Source organism: Podarcis vaucheri (assembly GCF_965113315.1).
Source record: "Podarcis vaucheri genome assembly, chromosome: 10".
NCBI classification, from domain to species: Eukaryota; Metazoa; Chordata; class Lepidosauria; order Squamata; family Lacertidae; genus Podarcis; species Podarcis vaucheri.
This window is the reverse complement of record NC_138748.1, coordinates 25,586,803-25,603,319: the sequence shown is the minus strand read 5'-3', so window position 1 is coordinate 25,603,319 and position 16,517 is coordinate 25,586,803. Positions and strand designations below refer to the sequence as shown.

Genomic DNA, 16,517 nt, shown 5'->3' with positions numbered 1-16,517 from the left:
AGTTCTGTGGTGGGGCAATTTCTTCACTGTAAGGCTAGACTGCATGGAGAGGTTTAAACCTCTCAGCTCAGCACTGAGAAAGGTCAATTTCTCCACTGCGGTGCTGAGCTTAGGTGAGAAGTTTAAACCTCTCTACCTAAGTGCTGGGATGGAGATTCACCACAGCTTTCCCTCACATCTCAGTAGTTGAGATATTGCTTCATTGCAGGATTGGGCTGCGAGTAGAGGTTTAAATCTTTCCCAAATTCAACCTCTCCTCTCAGTCCCATGATGGAGAAGTTGCAGTGCTAAAGAGGGGCATGGCTTTCCCAGACCTGGGGGTCCACCTGCGGTAACTTTGTTGGGTGGGCTGGAATTGGCCTGTGAGCTTGCTACCCCTGATTTGAGGGGATGTTTCTGAAGCATCCAGGAATTTAATGCCCATGTAGAGGTGTGGTATCATCTCAAGACCACTGTTTATGAATTTTTGATATTATACATTGTGTCCCAAGTGAATTGTTATCTAGACACTTGCAGGCTAACCAGGAAAAGGTATTGTCTATTTGGCATTTGTTAGTTTTCAGTCGGTCTGGATTTTAATAGGGTTTTAAGAAATTATAAAGTCAACTTTATTTTTTAAAACTTGAAAAAAGGCCTAAAAGGTTTCATTTTAATCATAGGAAAATTATTGCACTGGTTTTGAGATAGCTATTTACAAAAAATAAAAAGATATTTGTACAAAATTGCACCTTACAATTTTATATGCATGTAGATCACATTGTTACCACAGTGATTTATAATTAACCTGTGAAACTAATTGACATATATGCAGTAGTGACTGCTGTCATAGTAACTTGTTTAAAAGCTTCAGTAATTCCATGTCGTGGATGGTTTGTAGTTGGCCACTACCAATAGTAGGCCGGAGCAGTTTTCATATTCACATCTAAAGGCATACACACACACACCCTAAATCTTGACCTGACCTGCTCATGACCTGGTGGTTGGTAAGGACGAAATGTTGGGTAGAGGGCAGTATGATGATCACAATATTCAAAATTCAACATTTGCATTCTTGTTGGCTTCAGTCATACATAATGAGATAACTGCATTTCAGACCTAGCTGACAATATTGAGACATTTTACTGTCAGCTTACAAAGGATTTGAGAGTCAACTTTTTAGATCTGCAAGTTTGAACAAAATTGCATATCAGCATGATGTGGCATATTATTTAAGTGGATATTACTACTACAGACTTCACAGAGCTTTTACATTTTATAACAGGTGAAGAGAATGAAGAAAACTGCTCCTGTTCTTCTCGCTTTCTGTCTGAAGATGACAGGTGTCCAATCTGTCTAAACTGCCTGGCAGAGCAGGAGGTTGGTTTTCCTGAAAACTGCAGTCACATCTTCTGCATGACCTGCATCCTTAAATGGGCCGAAGTAAGTATAGGTGGTTCATGGGAAACTTGTAAGCTGGCTACTTAAATGCTTAAAATCATTTTAAAGGGTAATATTTCTCCTTGGCAGCCAAAGAACAGTACTACTAGTTCCTCATATTCAAGTGACCTCGAAGGCATATGGCAGCCTGCTTTTGAAACATGAGACTTTCAAAAGCAGTATATAATATAGCAAAAGGGCTTGATGTTTAAAGGATTAAACAAAAAACAAAAAACCCCAGCTGGCATGCCTAAATCAGCTCTTTGTGAGTTATGGCCCAAATGTAACTCGTTTCACATTTCAGCGAAGTACTTGCATCACCACATTTGGTAAATGCTTAGATAGTGGCCTTTGTTTGTTGGAAGTTAATGTTGTGAGTTCTTGATAAATGGTTTGTCCATTTGTCATCCCAAACTCTGTAGGTAATTATTGTGTCTCCTTTCCTACTGCTGTTGCTTTCCCGGGAAATCTGCTAAATGATGATCCCATAGTACTGACCTATTTTCTTGCAACTTTGTAATATTGTGCTTTGTTACTGTAGACTTCTTTCTTTGCCCGTGTAGCTATGCTTATGCAATATAACATTGTTGCTTTCAGCATCTTGCTTGTTGTGATGAACAACCCAGATTGAGAGAACTTCATAAGGACCTAAAGTCTTATACACATCATATGCAATATTGTAACTGATGCTTATCCAGCTTCTTAGAAACCTTTTTGGAGAACTACTTTTTCTAGGCATCTTTTATTGCTGTGATCACTTATCGCTGTGGCAGATATTATAAACCCCAGAGTTTAATTGCATACTCTTCATGTCCTACTCTAATCAGTAGGACAAAATGTTTCTAAAAGTCAGTAATTATTTTCTATGTTCATGGCATTTCTTCAAGTATTTGAAGCTAATTATCCAGAATTGTGGTCATGATAAAATATTTAGTCCCTCTGCTTTAGAGACACAAGCCAACAGGACTCAACGGTAGAAAAACAGTGTGGCAAGCAAAGCCCATGCCAGTAGATATTGCACTTATGCACAGGTTGATCTTGCTTAATGAGCAGAATGTGTGACTGGAACCAGGTGGGTTGAGAGGAGTGCTCAGATCTTGCAGTCAGTCTGCATGTCAGTACCTGGAAGGGTCTTGTAGGTTGGTTGTAGAAGTTCTTCGTAGTTGCTGGATCCGAGTCACTGCTATGTGGCAGTCTGTGGCCCTTCCCACTCATCAAGAGGGAATGATATGAATATGGCTGCAGTAAGGACAGTATGGAGTCCGAATTCAGTTTCTATTGTTCCCCTGCTTCCACCACTCTTTGGAGACCTGGGTTTTACTACTGCACCACTCTGCCTCCACCATGTGACTTCCTGGTTGCTTGCTATCTATCTAAAGTGCAAGATCACACCTTTATTTTATCACCTGTAGGATTTCCATCACACACACCTGAAATATCCAACATGTCTGCTTTCCCAATTCCTTTTATATCTCTGTTGTCATCATTTAATTCCAAACAATTCATTTATTCACCTTTTACCATCCACACACCAATATGCATGCACACACACAGGTGTCACATTTGTGTTCCTAGAAGGAATGGCTATTATTTCTAAAATATACTTAAAAATAAAATTACTGTTGATTTGCAACCCAACAGATCAGCTTGCCCTTGCTGATTCATCAACTAATGCTTTAATTGATTTATTTATTGAGCCAATTAGCATCTGGCATCTTAAGTTAATTGAAAATAACAGATTCCAGAGGAATATGCATGCAGGTTGGTTTGAATCAAGAGATTCAAAAACTGGACAGACGATACAGTTGTTCCCTTTTTTTGAGAGAGAGAGAGAAAAAACTATTTCTAATGTTATAAAATAGTGAGATGTGAACAAAATCTTCTTTCAGACCAGAGCGTCATGCCCAGTTGACCGCAAACAGTTCCAAGCTGTATATAAACTTAATGCGTTAGAAGACTGCATAAAGGCAAGTTCCAATGTTTATTTAATTTATATTTTGTGTTTAGAAAATTACCATCAGAATAAATTAGCCTTTTGTTCTTCAAAGATCTGAATAATTATTTGGTCACTAAGGCAGGTTGGATGCTGTTAATGGCATGTTCTAACTTTGACTAAAAAACATTTGTTTAAAGCATTTAACCCTGATAGAAGGAGTCCTTCTCTTTGTGGAAGTTGAAGTCTATTTCCAACCCATTTTTTATATACTTCACAATTATTTCTCAGTGTTGGTAAAATCATACCATTTAGCGCTCAAATGATTTCTTATTTTATTTGTTGGCAAGCTGTAATTCCCAGCACATCTCAAAAAGTTCTAGTGTTTAAGTGTGATTCATTTGCAAAGGAGATGCTGGTTGCTCTTTTCAATTAATTACAGATTTGGGCAAGGGGAGAGATTGGTCTCTCTGTTTTGTCTTTGCAGAAGGTAAAAGCAGTGTAATACTTCAGCTGCTTCTGCAAACATAAGCAAGACCCCATTCTCCCGAGTCTTCTGCCATTTGCAGAAGAGGTGGAGAGGGAGAGAAAAAGAGAAACATACAGTATTTTTTATTCAACCTAGGCTTCCCTCTTACTCCATACTCCTGCTTCTCTAAAACCCCATAAAGGTGTTGTTATCAGGATTCTTCCAAATACATGATTTCTGGGAAGTAAACAATGTCTAAATTTTAGGACCCATGTTTATTTAATAATAAAAGGCTAAAATCATATTTGCTCCAAAATGATAAACTAGGAAGACATTAGGAGTGAAATCCAGGGCTGTCATGCCATGCACAGAATGGCTTTTGATTTAGCAGAGATGATCACTAACAATGATAAACTCTGCTGTCCTACTGTATTTCCCTATGCTCCTGAAAATCCGTTATAGAAGTTTAGGGGACCCTTTAAAACTTTGTGGATAGTGGTGTGGGCAGCTGCAATGTGAATGGGAAACTGGAAAAAATACCCTTCCTTCTTACATTAGCAGATTCCTCCACGGTCAAAAGCTGTTTTCTGAGCAGGATGGCAACAGCAGATTTCACCCTGATAATTCAATCAATATCTTGGGAACACTTTCATGCGGCAAATAATGAGGACCGTATGAAGAGCCAGTGTGGTGTAGTGGTTAAGAGCGGTAGATTCGTAATCTGGGGAACCAGGTTTGCGTCTCGGCTCCTCCACATGCAGCTGCTGGGTGACCTTGGGCTAGTCATACTTCTCTGAAGTCTCTCAGCCCCATTCACCTCACAGAGTGTTTGTTGTGGGGGAGGAAGGGAAAGGAGAATGTTAGCTGCTTTGAGACTCCTTTGGGTAGTGATAAAGCGGGATATCAAATCCAAACTCCTCTTTTTCTTCAATTGTCCAGTAGCTTATAAGAAAAGTTTTACTGGACTTTTTTATGTTTTCAGAAAACACCAAGACAGATTTTTAGGGGTTTTTTTACTGGTAACTCTACCCAAGTGTGTGCTATTGAGCAAGCTTCTGCTTTGTCTCTTTTCCTAGAATGAGAATGTCTTGACCCAGAGTTCCTTTAGAACAAATCAGTGTGATGCTATAAATCAGAATTGGCATTTTTATATTGTGTATTAAGTGAATAATGCTGTAGGATGAATCACATAACCACTAGGTTGTAAATATTAGAGAAAATGATTTGGGAAATTGCAGTACTAATTTTAACATTCCTTACAGGTTCAAATAAAGGAACAAGTAAGCAAAAAAGATGACCTACTTAGCTGTAATGAGGGCAAGTATTGCCCTGCAAATATGAAAAACTGTACAAGGTTAGTAATGAACCTTTCCTTTACTCTTGATGTCATGTCTAGTTCGTTCATAAACATTGATTAGATGTGTTTCAGATTGATAAGGATGATACCAATAAGTAATACTCTGAGTACTCACATAGAGATCAAAAGACTTGCATTTAAGTTTGTTAATTTGTGCTGGCTTAAGAGTACAGTGGTGCCCCGCAAGACGAATGCCTCGCAAGACGAAAAACTCGCTAGACGAAAGAGTTTTCCGTTTTTTGAGTTGTTCCGCAAGACGAATTTCCCTATGGGCTTGCTTCGCAAGACGAAACATCTTGCGAGTTCTTGCGAGTTTGTTTCCTTTTTCTTAAAGCCGCTAAGCCATTAATAGCCTCTTAGCCGCTAAGCCGCTAATAGCCGTGCTTCGCAAGACGAAAAAACCGCAAGACAAAGAGACTCGCGGAACGGATTAATTTTGTCTTGCAAGGCACCACTGTATGACTAATGTTGAATATGATATGACCCTAAATACATAGGCAATATTTAAGACAATTTGCCGAGAAAGGAGCCATTAGATGGCATAGGTTGCTGTCACCCTTTACCAGGATTAATCTTCATATTCTTTGGAGATAAGCAACAGTTTGTTGCTGTACATTTAAGTGTCCAGAGTATCATAGCAGTTTCATTCTTTAGATCTTGGATGCTAAAGATCTTTAGGGTATTTATAGAGTTCATTCCTTTAGGGGACCTTGGTCCATCATTAGCACACACTAAATTGCTCGGCATATAACTGTTTTGTATGTGTTTGCAGAAAACATGAAAATGCAGGGAAAGTGCATTTAACAGCAATCTCCTGTAAAGGCTGGAACCAAAAACACAGTAAGTTTATTTTTGTTTTTGTGTCACTAACTTGGCTTCCCTTTGAAATTTCAAAACTACATGTTGCTAGTGCTTTGGATGTATTTGATATGCTTCTATCAAATTAATCGTTTCTAAGCCAATTTCAGCAGAGCAGAGAAGTCTTGCGACGTTATGGGAGATAGGAAACTGCAATAAATCAAATCTAGGCTCCAATCAAAAGAACCTCAGGGGTTCTGATGCTCACTTGTCCAGTATGCCAGTGTTGAGGGGACTGTGTACTATACAGCACTTTTAAAGAGAATTGGCAAACCTTTCCATGCACAAAGAGGTCCTGCTCACATATACACAGACGCACTTGATAAGGTCTGAGCTTAGTAAATAGCGACAAATCAACCAAATAGCTTATTGTGTATTAGCAAGTATTTAAACTGTGCATTTTTCCTTTGAAGCTCTGTCTCACACCCCCAGCATTTGGGGAACAATTTCTGTGGTCCAGAGCATTCTTTTCATATGATGTTTCCAGAGTACTTCGGTGTGCATGGAAGTGGCCTCTGCTTCCTAACCACAAACCGTGCTTCTAATGTTGGCCCTTAGCTCTTCCGCTGACCCTATCAGAAAAGAGTCATTCCTCCCTAATTGTCAACTAGTAGTCCAGACATAGGGGTGCTTAGATATGTAGCAAGTCACTAATTCTAGGCAAAATAACCAGGATAGGCTTGACAAAAACAGAGTCCTGTGGCACTGTAAACGCTTAAAGAATTCTAGCATCATCTTGTATACATGAGATGTGTCAGCAGGAAAATAGTGTGAGCTGAATGTACCTCTGGGTGTACTGAAATAGTTACATAGTTGGCTGGTTTGTAGTCTGTGTTGTGAAATTATATAAAGAATAGACAAATACTGTATCTTATGTGTCCCACCGATTAGCTTGGGTATATGCTAGTAATTTTCTAATCTGATTGTGTTTTTCTTCCAAAGGGCTTTTGCAGTAGTAAAATGTTTGTGAAATTCTTACGTTTAAAATGAAATTTAATCTACGTCTAATTGCCTTAATGCTAACGATTACCAGATTAAAGTGAGATTGTGCATTTTTTAATCATTATAAAGGTTCTTCAAACAAAGAAGAAGATAAAAGTTCTATTTCTATGAAGAAAAATAAGGTTTGTTCAATTACTTTTATGTTTAAAGGACTAAAAGTTACTGAATACATTTTTGTTTAAGGCGGCTTTCCCTCAAGTTTGTGCAATGACAGTACAAACTGGGAGTCTCCAGAGTCTTAGGCAGAGATCTTTCCCATCACCTGCTACCTAACCTTTTAAAGTCTGTGCCGAGATAATTTGTTTGAGGTGCTTAATTACAATGGGGGAAAAAATTAAGGACTTTCTAAATGCAAAGTGTCTCCTCTACTTCTGAGTCCTTCCCTGCCACGCAATCCTAGTTTGTAGACCTAGCAGTGAAAGTGAGTTTCAAGACCTTGTGAAATGTGTTGCATAAATATATTTCTGCCCGTGTCTCAGTGCAGTTTAGATGGCTTCTGCAGTTATATGACTAGAATATAAATCTTCTTTCAAATGTTCTTACATCTGGAACACTTTTTTATTTTATGAATATTGGATGCAGAGGTTACCACAGTGTTTTACATTTAAAACTTTATTTTGTAGCCCAGAAGACAAACCTGCTCAAGCAGATTTCTCAGAAGTAACTTCTGTGGTAGATTTTCTTCTAATAGTAGCTTCAATGGAGAATCTCCTAATTACCAAAATGAATGGTCAGTATTGAATCTATTGTTCACAAAGACTATTGTAATACTGTAAAATGTTAATATGACTCATTTGACTTCCCTGGAAAATGGTAGATCTAGATCAACTTTCCCCCCTCGCATATAAAACCACTGTAGTAGGATCTACTCCAGCAAAAAAAGAGAAATATGTAATTGAGCCCTTTGCAAATATTCTAGAGCAATTTTTAAAATCTGAATGTCTGTCTCTGTGTAGGGTTTAAATGGCTTTTGTATCTGTTCTTCTTGGAACGTAGAGCCTACAGTGAGTTAGAGCTTTTGTTCCATCTCATTCAGCATTGTCAACCCTGATTGGTAGTGTCTCTCCAAGGTTGCAGTTCTTCCTTGTCTCTAGATACCAGGGATTGAACCTGGGACCTTTGACATGTAAAGCATGATCGCTACCACTGAGCTACGGCCCTTCCTCTCCTAATATGCTATAAGTTGTAAAGAAATAGCTTGATGAGTTCTGGAGCTTTAAGAAATCTTGCATGTGTGCCTCAAATCTGCTGTTTTTAGAATATGAGTGGGTAACTTCTTCTCCATTGTCGTGTGGTGTTTCAGCTTTGTGTATGAGCTGAGACCCAATTCAAATATTACATCTCCCTTGAGCACTTTAGGTGACCTAAGGAAGCCAGTGGCTGTGTTTTGTCATAATGCTAAACCATTGGATTGGATTGTATATCAGACTAGGGGTTGTATGCTGCCTCTTCCCTCCCTTACGGTGTGGCAGCAAGGACAAGATAGAAAGGTTCTGATTTAAGAGTGACTGCAGTTCAGTGTGTTTGAGACCTAAGCAGTAGTTAATCTTATCTGTGGTCATTTGAAACAAGCCAGCTTCATGAACTATGGTTAAAATGGACTTAATGAATGGGCTTGTTTTAATGGACTATAGTTAAGATTAACTCCATTTTGTCTGGGGTTTAGATTAACTCCATTTTGTCTGGGGTTTAGATATTGCAACAAGATGCATTTTATTTAAAATGGAAACAGAAACTTCTGAAGTCTTCCTTACCGCTATGCCAGAGCAGGAGATGGGTGGTGGCAGGCTGGAGGAAGGAAGCACATGAGCCTTCAGATAGATCACTTTGTCCTTGTACTGTTCAACTCTCCTGCAGTTTTCTTTATCTGAATGAGACCAGTATCTGTACCTCAACCCATTCATCTGCTGCATAAGGATAATATTGACCCACCCACTTTGTGAGACTATTAAGCGTTATTGAGAATTAATATAAAGTGTACATGTATGTCAATTATCATTTTCCATTCTGGAAATAAGTGCACATTTGTATCTTAAATCTATCTGCCACCTTGTTAAGCTGCACATCAAGGCCCTAAAATTTATTTCAAATTTATGTTCCAGTATAGAGATCAGCAAAATTGACACAATGATCGGGCATAAGAGAAGAGAGCTGGAGTTGTCATGTTCTGTACTAGCTAGTATGGCAAGGTAAAGCAACCAACTGGTTAAGAACTGTTTTGTTTTGTTTTTAAATGCACTTTGTCACTAGTGAAGCTACAGTCACAATATCTAAAGAACAATAACAACTGGGTTAAGATAAACATTCAATAATATTTGAAATTGTGTGGGTTTTTTATTTACATATGACTGCACAAAATAAAATACTTATATTTTATGTTGTGAACTGCCCTGTGATCTTCGGATGAAAGGCGGTAAACAAATTTAATATATAATTATAATTATATTAAAATGTGCTTTGCTATATAATAGTTTGGTTCTGTCTGCTATTCTGAATCATTAGAACCTCAGTTAAGTAAAGGGTTTGTCTGGTTTCTTGTTTTGCATTCAAAATGCTTAAAACTTAGGATCATCATATTGCTCGTAATAAGAGGAATGCAGTAATAAGAGTGTTTTTGCACTTAAGTCTAGTTATATTTTTTGATTTGTAATGCATAAACTTAACATTAAGGAACAATTTGGGACAATGATACTTACAGGCAAATTCATAATCCAGGTGATTAAAAAGCTAGTAATATACATATAGATTTCATTTTGGAAAGCCAAAGCATTTTCTTTTTTCCTATTCCACTTCAGACCTTTTAGAGGAGTCTAAATTATCTAAGCCCAAAAGGACTTTGGCCAAGATAACAAACTTTAAATCCAAGAAGGGAGTCTCAATCCTTCATGTGCTTTTCATTACTATTTATCCAATGGATACAATATGTTTCTATATGGCCTTATGTGATTCCCCATCACCCCCCAGTAGGATTCTTCCTGTAACTCTTGTTTTTATGTGGGTTAACTTTTACAGAATACCTTCCATGGGCTGTGAAACAGAGATGACAACCTGCTGTCTGGTTTCCACTGCTGTAGTGGGAACTCTTTTTTTGAGAAGTTCTTCGCCTTTGGAAAACTTTGGTAAATTTTTTTTGTAAGTTTTATTTATAGTTCATATAAAGCAACATTTTCATTAATTCCTCCAACTATGTTATGTGATTTTCCCTATTTAAATATACATTTTAAGAGTTAATTGTCACATTGGTGCGAAGTAAAACACAAAATAATTTGAAATGTCTAAAGAATGTTCAGATGTAAAGTTGGTTTTTTTAACATAATATGGGAGGTGGCTAAGGTAGAATGTGCAGGCCCTAATTTCTTCTCTTATTTTCTCTCTCTACCATGCCCCAGGTTATACAAATGATTTCACTGGAGGTTATAACATTTCCATGCAGATAGGCTAGGGCTGAACAGATCCTAAATTAAGTTATTCTAAGCATGCCTATAAAATCTAGTCTTTTTGAGGTTATCCTGCTGAACAAATAGATACTTGCAGTTCAGAGGGACTTGAGCTATCTAGTTCTTTTCAATAGACGTATAGATTTCTGTTTATTTTACTATCTTAAACAGAATTCCTGCTTCATAAAACATTTCCCCTACTAGGAATATACAGAATACATATCTGTGCGTTGCACATATGTGCACACAGAAAGAAAGGAGATAAGTTATTTTGAGGAATCATAAGTTCTTTTGAGGTAGTGTGTCTGTACAGTGTTCCTCAGTCTATCCCACTTCTGCCTGTTTATAGTGATTCTATGAACCAGAATAGGAATATAGGATTTAGGGATGACGCAAATTGATGAATGATTCTGCACACATTTGAGCTTCATTCTATTTAAGGGTGGGGACCTGAGAGTTAATGGCTTCATAGAAGAAGCCCATTTTATTTTAGGCTTTAAAGAATGGGGCAGAAATGGGACAGTGAGCATTTGGGGTGAGGATACAAGGGCAAAAAGGGAGAATAGATTTCTAAGGGAGTAGAGACCCCTTCACACCTGAAGCACATTAATACCAGGGGCAATGCTGCTGGCTCCAGCTCCTGCCATGCACATGTTGGCATAGGCTTAGCTGTAGCGATCACATAGCAGATGGGTCTTTGCCAATGCATGGATGTACAGGTATGGACAAACTGCAAGCTTGGAGTGATTCATGTGTGAAGATTGCTCAGATAGTGAGCAGCAGCCAAGCCAGTGTTCTTGGTGCTTTGTATATAAAGTAGGCTAATTTAGAAATTTGATCTGAGTTAATTTATTTGAAAGAATAAACTATAAAATAAGACATAACAGGCAAATTGATTCTTGATGAAATGGCAGTAGCCCCAGAATAAAGAAAAAGCCTAGCCAAAGAGGCAAATACTGAATTAAATGTGGACATTTCTAAAATTGAGTAATGTTTGCATTCACCTTACCTCAGTACATTAAACATTCTTTCCTCCTCTTCCTTTAATATATATATATTAGAGTCTTCAGAAAAGGGGCATGTTGTTACATATGTCCAGGAAGGAGAAGAGAAAAAACAAACTTCTGGTGCAGCTGGCACAAGAGGAACAAGAAGGAAGGTTTCAGATACTACACCTAGAAGAAGATCTGCCCGGAATGCTAAAACTGAAACCTCAAGTCAGTCTCAGAGTTCACCAAAATCCAGCAACTCCGGATGTGAGGCCAGTGGCGATGGTAGCTCATTTATGAATGCTGCTACTGCAGAATCTGAGAAACTACCTCCAAAGCGGAAGGCTAAAAGAGGAGCTAAGCAGAAGGAACCTGTGGTTAAAAAGAAGCTCAGAAGTTCTGGACGTTATGGAAAACCATCTAGTGACCTATTAGACGATGAATCTGAGACAGATGTAACAACAGTACTAGATAAAAGCAATCTATCAGACAGTGAAAATACTGCCACTGACCTGAGTCACAAAAATGATGTAGAAACAGAGTCTGCTAATGGCTTGGAAAATTCCGAGGACTGTGTGACATGTCAGGAAGATCCTACAGGAGATGCTGGTGAAGGGCAGGCTACTTTAGACACTGGTTCCTGTGTTCAGGATCCTCCTTTGCTCACCCTAGAGGGAGACACTGAAAAATGTGAAGTAAAGGAAGACACTGAGTTTGAAAATAATGGATGTCCTGCTGCTGAAGAAGTAGATAAAATTTATAGTGCTTCTAGAGAAGATACCTGCAATGATACAGGAGCACTTAGTCATGAGCCTCAGGAATTAGGCAGTCCTATGAATGAATTGCCGGAGAAATTGGAACCCATGGCAACAGCAGATCAGCCTTTGGACAGTCCCGGGAATGAAATCCTGGAGAAAGTCGAAAGTGTGGCAATATCAGATGATATGTTGGCTGATCCTGAAAATGAGTTGCTAGGTGCAACCGAATCTGTGGCAATAGAAGATGAGCCAGCGCCTGATCCTAGAAATGAATTCCTGGGAGACCTTGAACCTTTGTCTGTAGCAGATGAGCCTGTGCCTAGTCCAAGAAATGAATTGTTTGGTGAGTCAGAATCTGTAGCAATAGTAGATGAGATGTTGGAAAGGCATGAAAAGGAAATGCCCGAGAAGACATTAGTTCCTCATTCTTCTGAGGATAAATCACCAGAAGAAATAGGATTTGAGGCAGTAGTCAAGGAGCCGTTGGAAAATACCACAAGCACATTACAGCAGCTTCCAGTGCCATTGGAAATGGAAGGTATGGACACTGTAGAAAAAGAAGTCTGTGTACCCACAGAGAATGAAAAAGATAATGATTTATTAATTACAATTTCTTCAGAGAATACATTCAATCAGGTTTTAGAAGAGACTAGAGGAGATTCTAGAACCAGTTCATCACCTAAGTTGGAAGACCTTAAACATTTTAGCGAAGACAATAATGAGATAGTAGCTATGGAGTGTGACTCATTTAGCAGTGACCAGAATGAATCTCGGATAGACCAGCCACTAATGAGTGGTAGTGTAGAGCAAGAGGCAAGCTCCTTTCCCCATGAAACTGAAAACTCAGTATCCCTTTCGAGCTCTTCTAACAAGAAAGAAGAAACAGAATGCTCCGCAGAACTTAAAAAAGATAAAAAGACTAGGACTAGAAGATCAAGATTTCATTCTCCATCAACAACTTGGTCACCAGCCAAAAGAGAGGGGAAAAGATCTCAGTCTCCATCTCCCAAGAGGGAGATTGTGGCTGAAAGCAGGATGTCTCGATCTCCTAAAAGGGATGTTTCCAAAGAAGGGCGAAGATCTCTATCACAGTCTCCGAAACGAGATCCTCCAAGAGAAGAGAAGAGATCCCCATCCTGTTCTCCTAAAAGAGAAACTCTGAAGGAAGGGAAAAGATCTATGTCCCAGTCTCCAAAGAGGGATCTTACGAGAGAAGGGAAGAGGTCGCCGTCGTCTTCTCCAAAAAGGGATTCTCTCAGGGAAGGAAGGCAATCTTCTCGGACACGAGCTAAGGAATCCTCTCCAAGGCACAAATGCCGATCTCAGAGTAGGGATAGAGATAGTGAAAAAGATGGGCAAAGAAGAGATCATGAAAGAGATAAGAGTAGGAGGAGATATTCACAATCACGATCAAGGTCTCGATCTAGGTCAAGATCGAGGACAAGAAGCAAAGGCCCTTCATTCCCTAGAAATGAGAGGGATGGCTATTCACCTCCCAGGTGGAAAGAACGGTGGACAAATGATAGCTGGAGAAGTCCCAGAGGAAATGACAGATATAAAAGAAATGAGCAAGAGAAGCAGACAGAGGGCATGAAAAGAGAGAGGGACAGTTCAAGCAAAGATGCTGACAAGCAATCTTATTCTGACCAGTATAGGAAAGATTATCCAGACTGGGTTATGGAAAGGATAAATTCTGTTCCCGAAACAAGGAACAGAGAGAGGGACAATTTTAAAAGTCAACCATGGGATGAAAATAGGCAAAATGATTCAGGGCCTCCATGGAACAGAAGCTTTGGATCAGGTTGGAATTCAAATCGCAGCAGAGGTGGCCGTGGCAGAGGTGGCCGTGGCAGAGGCGGCTTTACGTATGGAGACCAGAGTGAAAACCGCTGGCAAACTAAGAAGCCACACTCGGGGAATGCAAATAGTTCCGGAATTGAAAGTTCAAGGTTTCCAGAGCACCAACCATACAAACGTAAGATGGAGCAAGACTTCTCTTTCGATACACCTGCTGATAGGTCTGGGTGGACTTCTGCATCAAGCTGGGCTGTGAGGAAGACTTTACCAGCAGACGTACAGAATTATTATTCCAGAAGAGGAAGAAATTCGTCAAGCCCACAGTCTGCGTGGACAAAGCCAGAAGAAGTAGCACCTGAGCAAGGTATTTATTTTCCCCCTATCAACGCATAAATCACTGGTTTGGGATAGAGCGGGCAGACAGTCCCTCCTTTAAAAAAAAGAATTCTAAGAATGCTAGACAGGGGATGGTTAACTTTAGCTTCTGTGCAACCGTCCCAACTTAAATAATCACAGCCTTGCTCAAAGCCTTCAAAATGGGGTATGTTCCACTTTCCTGTTCATCCACTATAGCACACATGCTTCTCATTTAATGTTGAGTAAAAGTTTGGTTTTTTTTGGTGCCCTTAAAGCTTCAGTACATCTATTTAAAAATTTCTGGTAAAATATTATAACTATTTGTGCTGTACAGTGGATAATAATGTAGCTAGAATGTATCCGCTCAGTACAGCTCTGTGGAAAAGTATTTATGTGGCGCACAAAATAATACTTTTAAGAGTACCCTTTATCGTATGTTAAGTGAATGTCTATGAGGATTGTATTTGGCATACCAGATATCCCTCCATAACTGTTTAGCAAAGTAAACAATGGATTGGATCCTAATATCTCGAGAGTGCTGTTCCACTCATCAAAAGGATGCTCCTGAAAATCAGTGAGAGACGATTTTTCACTGATTGACCTTCCCTTCAGCCTCCTTTGCTTTCTTTTCCTGAAAACTGCTCTAGAGGGCTAGAGAGCTTCTGGAACAGTATTCTAGGTGGCATTGGACTTAGATCCATTCAACTCTGTAGTCCCATATTTTAGCCTACATTGCAGAGACAGCAAAACAAGAGCATATAAAATAACAAGACCATACTACCACGTGTGCTCTTTTTGGGGAGACAGAGAGAGAGAAATCTGGGTTCCAGATTTAAGATGATATTAGATACCATGTATTGACTGCATGCCCTCCACTGTGCTCTGTTTTTTGTAATGCTTTATGGAACTACATGTTTTCAAAATGTCTTTCCCCCGTCTGCTAGATCCAAACTTCAAAGACCAAGCCAGCCAACAAGGCGAAAGTTCTCAACTACCCATAAACGTGCTGCAGCCACAGATGAATGTAATGACACCCGTAAATACACAACATCAGTCAATGAATATCTTCCCATATCCAATGAGCGTCCCTGGTCCTATTGTGAACATTCAGCACAATCCATTTAGCCTTCCTCCACCGGTGCCCATGCATCTTCATACAGGAGTGCCTCTTGTGCAGGTAGCAGCTTCAGCCAATGTGTCTCAGGGACCACCTCCACCACCACCACCTCCACCACCATCCCAGCAAGTTAACTATGTTGCTTCCCAACTGGATGGAAAGCCGTTGCAGGTATATCCTTTGGTTGTAAAAAAATAAATAAATGTAGTTTTAAAACTGACTTTTGGAATAGGGTTCAGTTCTTGTTTTATGTAAATATTATGCATTTGGCTGGACGTTTTCTTTAAACAATTCAATGCTGCAATTAGATTGACTTGGAAGTCCATTGGGCAGGGGGGGAAATTGGCTTGAATCGTTCTTTAGGAAGTCCATGGAAGGAAAATAACCTGCCCCCTCTTTCACCCTGTACACCATCCACAATTGTTCAGGATGGCCCTCACCTTAAGCCATAAAATATCCCCAGTTAACACTTATCCTTTGTTAGTTAACATTTCTCTTCCGTCATTCTAATGCGGAAAGTATTGCTTTACACATTATTTATACAAAAGGAAGAGAGGAGGAAGAGGAGCTTCAGTTTTTGGCCCTGTTCGTGCATACTGTTGTGTGGCTGTCATGCCATGTGATACGCATCTGTAGCGGGATAGGGTGATAGTTTATGAGTTTCCACATGAGCAAGAACTGCTCCCAGGTTAGGTGCCTGCCCTGCTGTGGAAACATAAAACCTTGGTAATCTGCCCAACCCACCTGGTTGCTGGTTACAGACATCGCTGCTTCAGAGCAGAGTCCCCAGCAGTGTGGATACAGTGACTTTGCAACAGTGATAATGTATGAATTTGGCCTAGTTCATATTATTTTTAAAAAGCTTGTATGTAGTCTGGTGAATCTGTTTCCCCATAGTGGAAAAAAATCATTGGCAGTAAATTCATACGCAGATGGTTTGAGGAGCAGGGGGAGGACAGCAACAGAAATTGTTCACAAAAGACTAAAATCCGAGTGCAGGATAAAAACCAATCCCATATGTGTGCGT

At 39.4% G+C, this 16,517-nt stretch overlaps 1 protein-coding gene across 3 annotated transcripts in view; it reads left to right on the top strand.

Annotated features, from left to right (window-relative positions):
* Window positions 1-16,517, top strand: part of SCAF11 (SR-related CTD associated factor 11) — a 28,066-nt gene that overhangs the window by 6,315 nt on the left and 5,234 nt on the right. For all 3 annotated transcript variants that reach the window (XM_082239463.1, XM_082239462.1, XM_082239461.1), the window contains exons 3-12: window positions 1,262-1,419; window positions 3,306-3,383; window positions 5,081-5,172; window positions 5,948-6,015; window positions 7,105-7,157; window positions 7,659-7,765; window positions 9,138-9,224; window positions 10,048-10,154; window positions 11,534-14,380; window positions 15,318-15,661. In XM_082239463.1, the coding sequence (XP_082095589.1) occupies window positions 1,262-1,419; window positions 3,306-3,383; window positions 5,081-5,172; window positions 5,948-6,015; window positions 7,105-7,157; window positions 7,659-7,765; window positions 9,138-9,224; window positions 10,048-10,154; window positions 11,534-14,380; window positions 15,318-15,661 (3,941 nt within the window). The remainder of the gene's footprint in view (window positions 1-1,261; window positions 1,420-3,305; window positions 3,384-5,080; window positions 5,173-5,947; window positions 6,016-7,104; window positions 7,158-7,658; window positions 7,766-9,137; window positions 9,225-10,047; window positions 10,155-11,533; window positions 14,381-15,317; window positions 15,662-16,517) is intronic.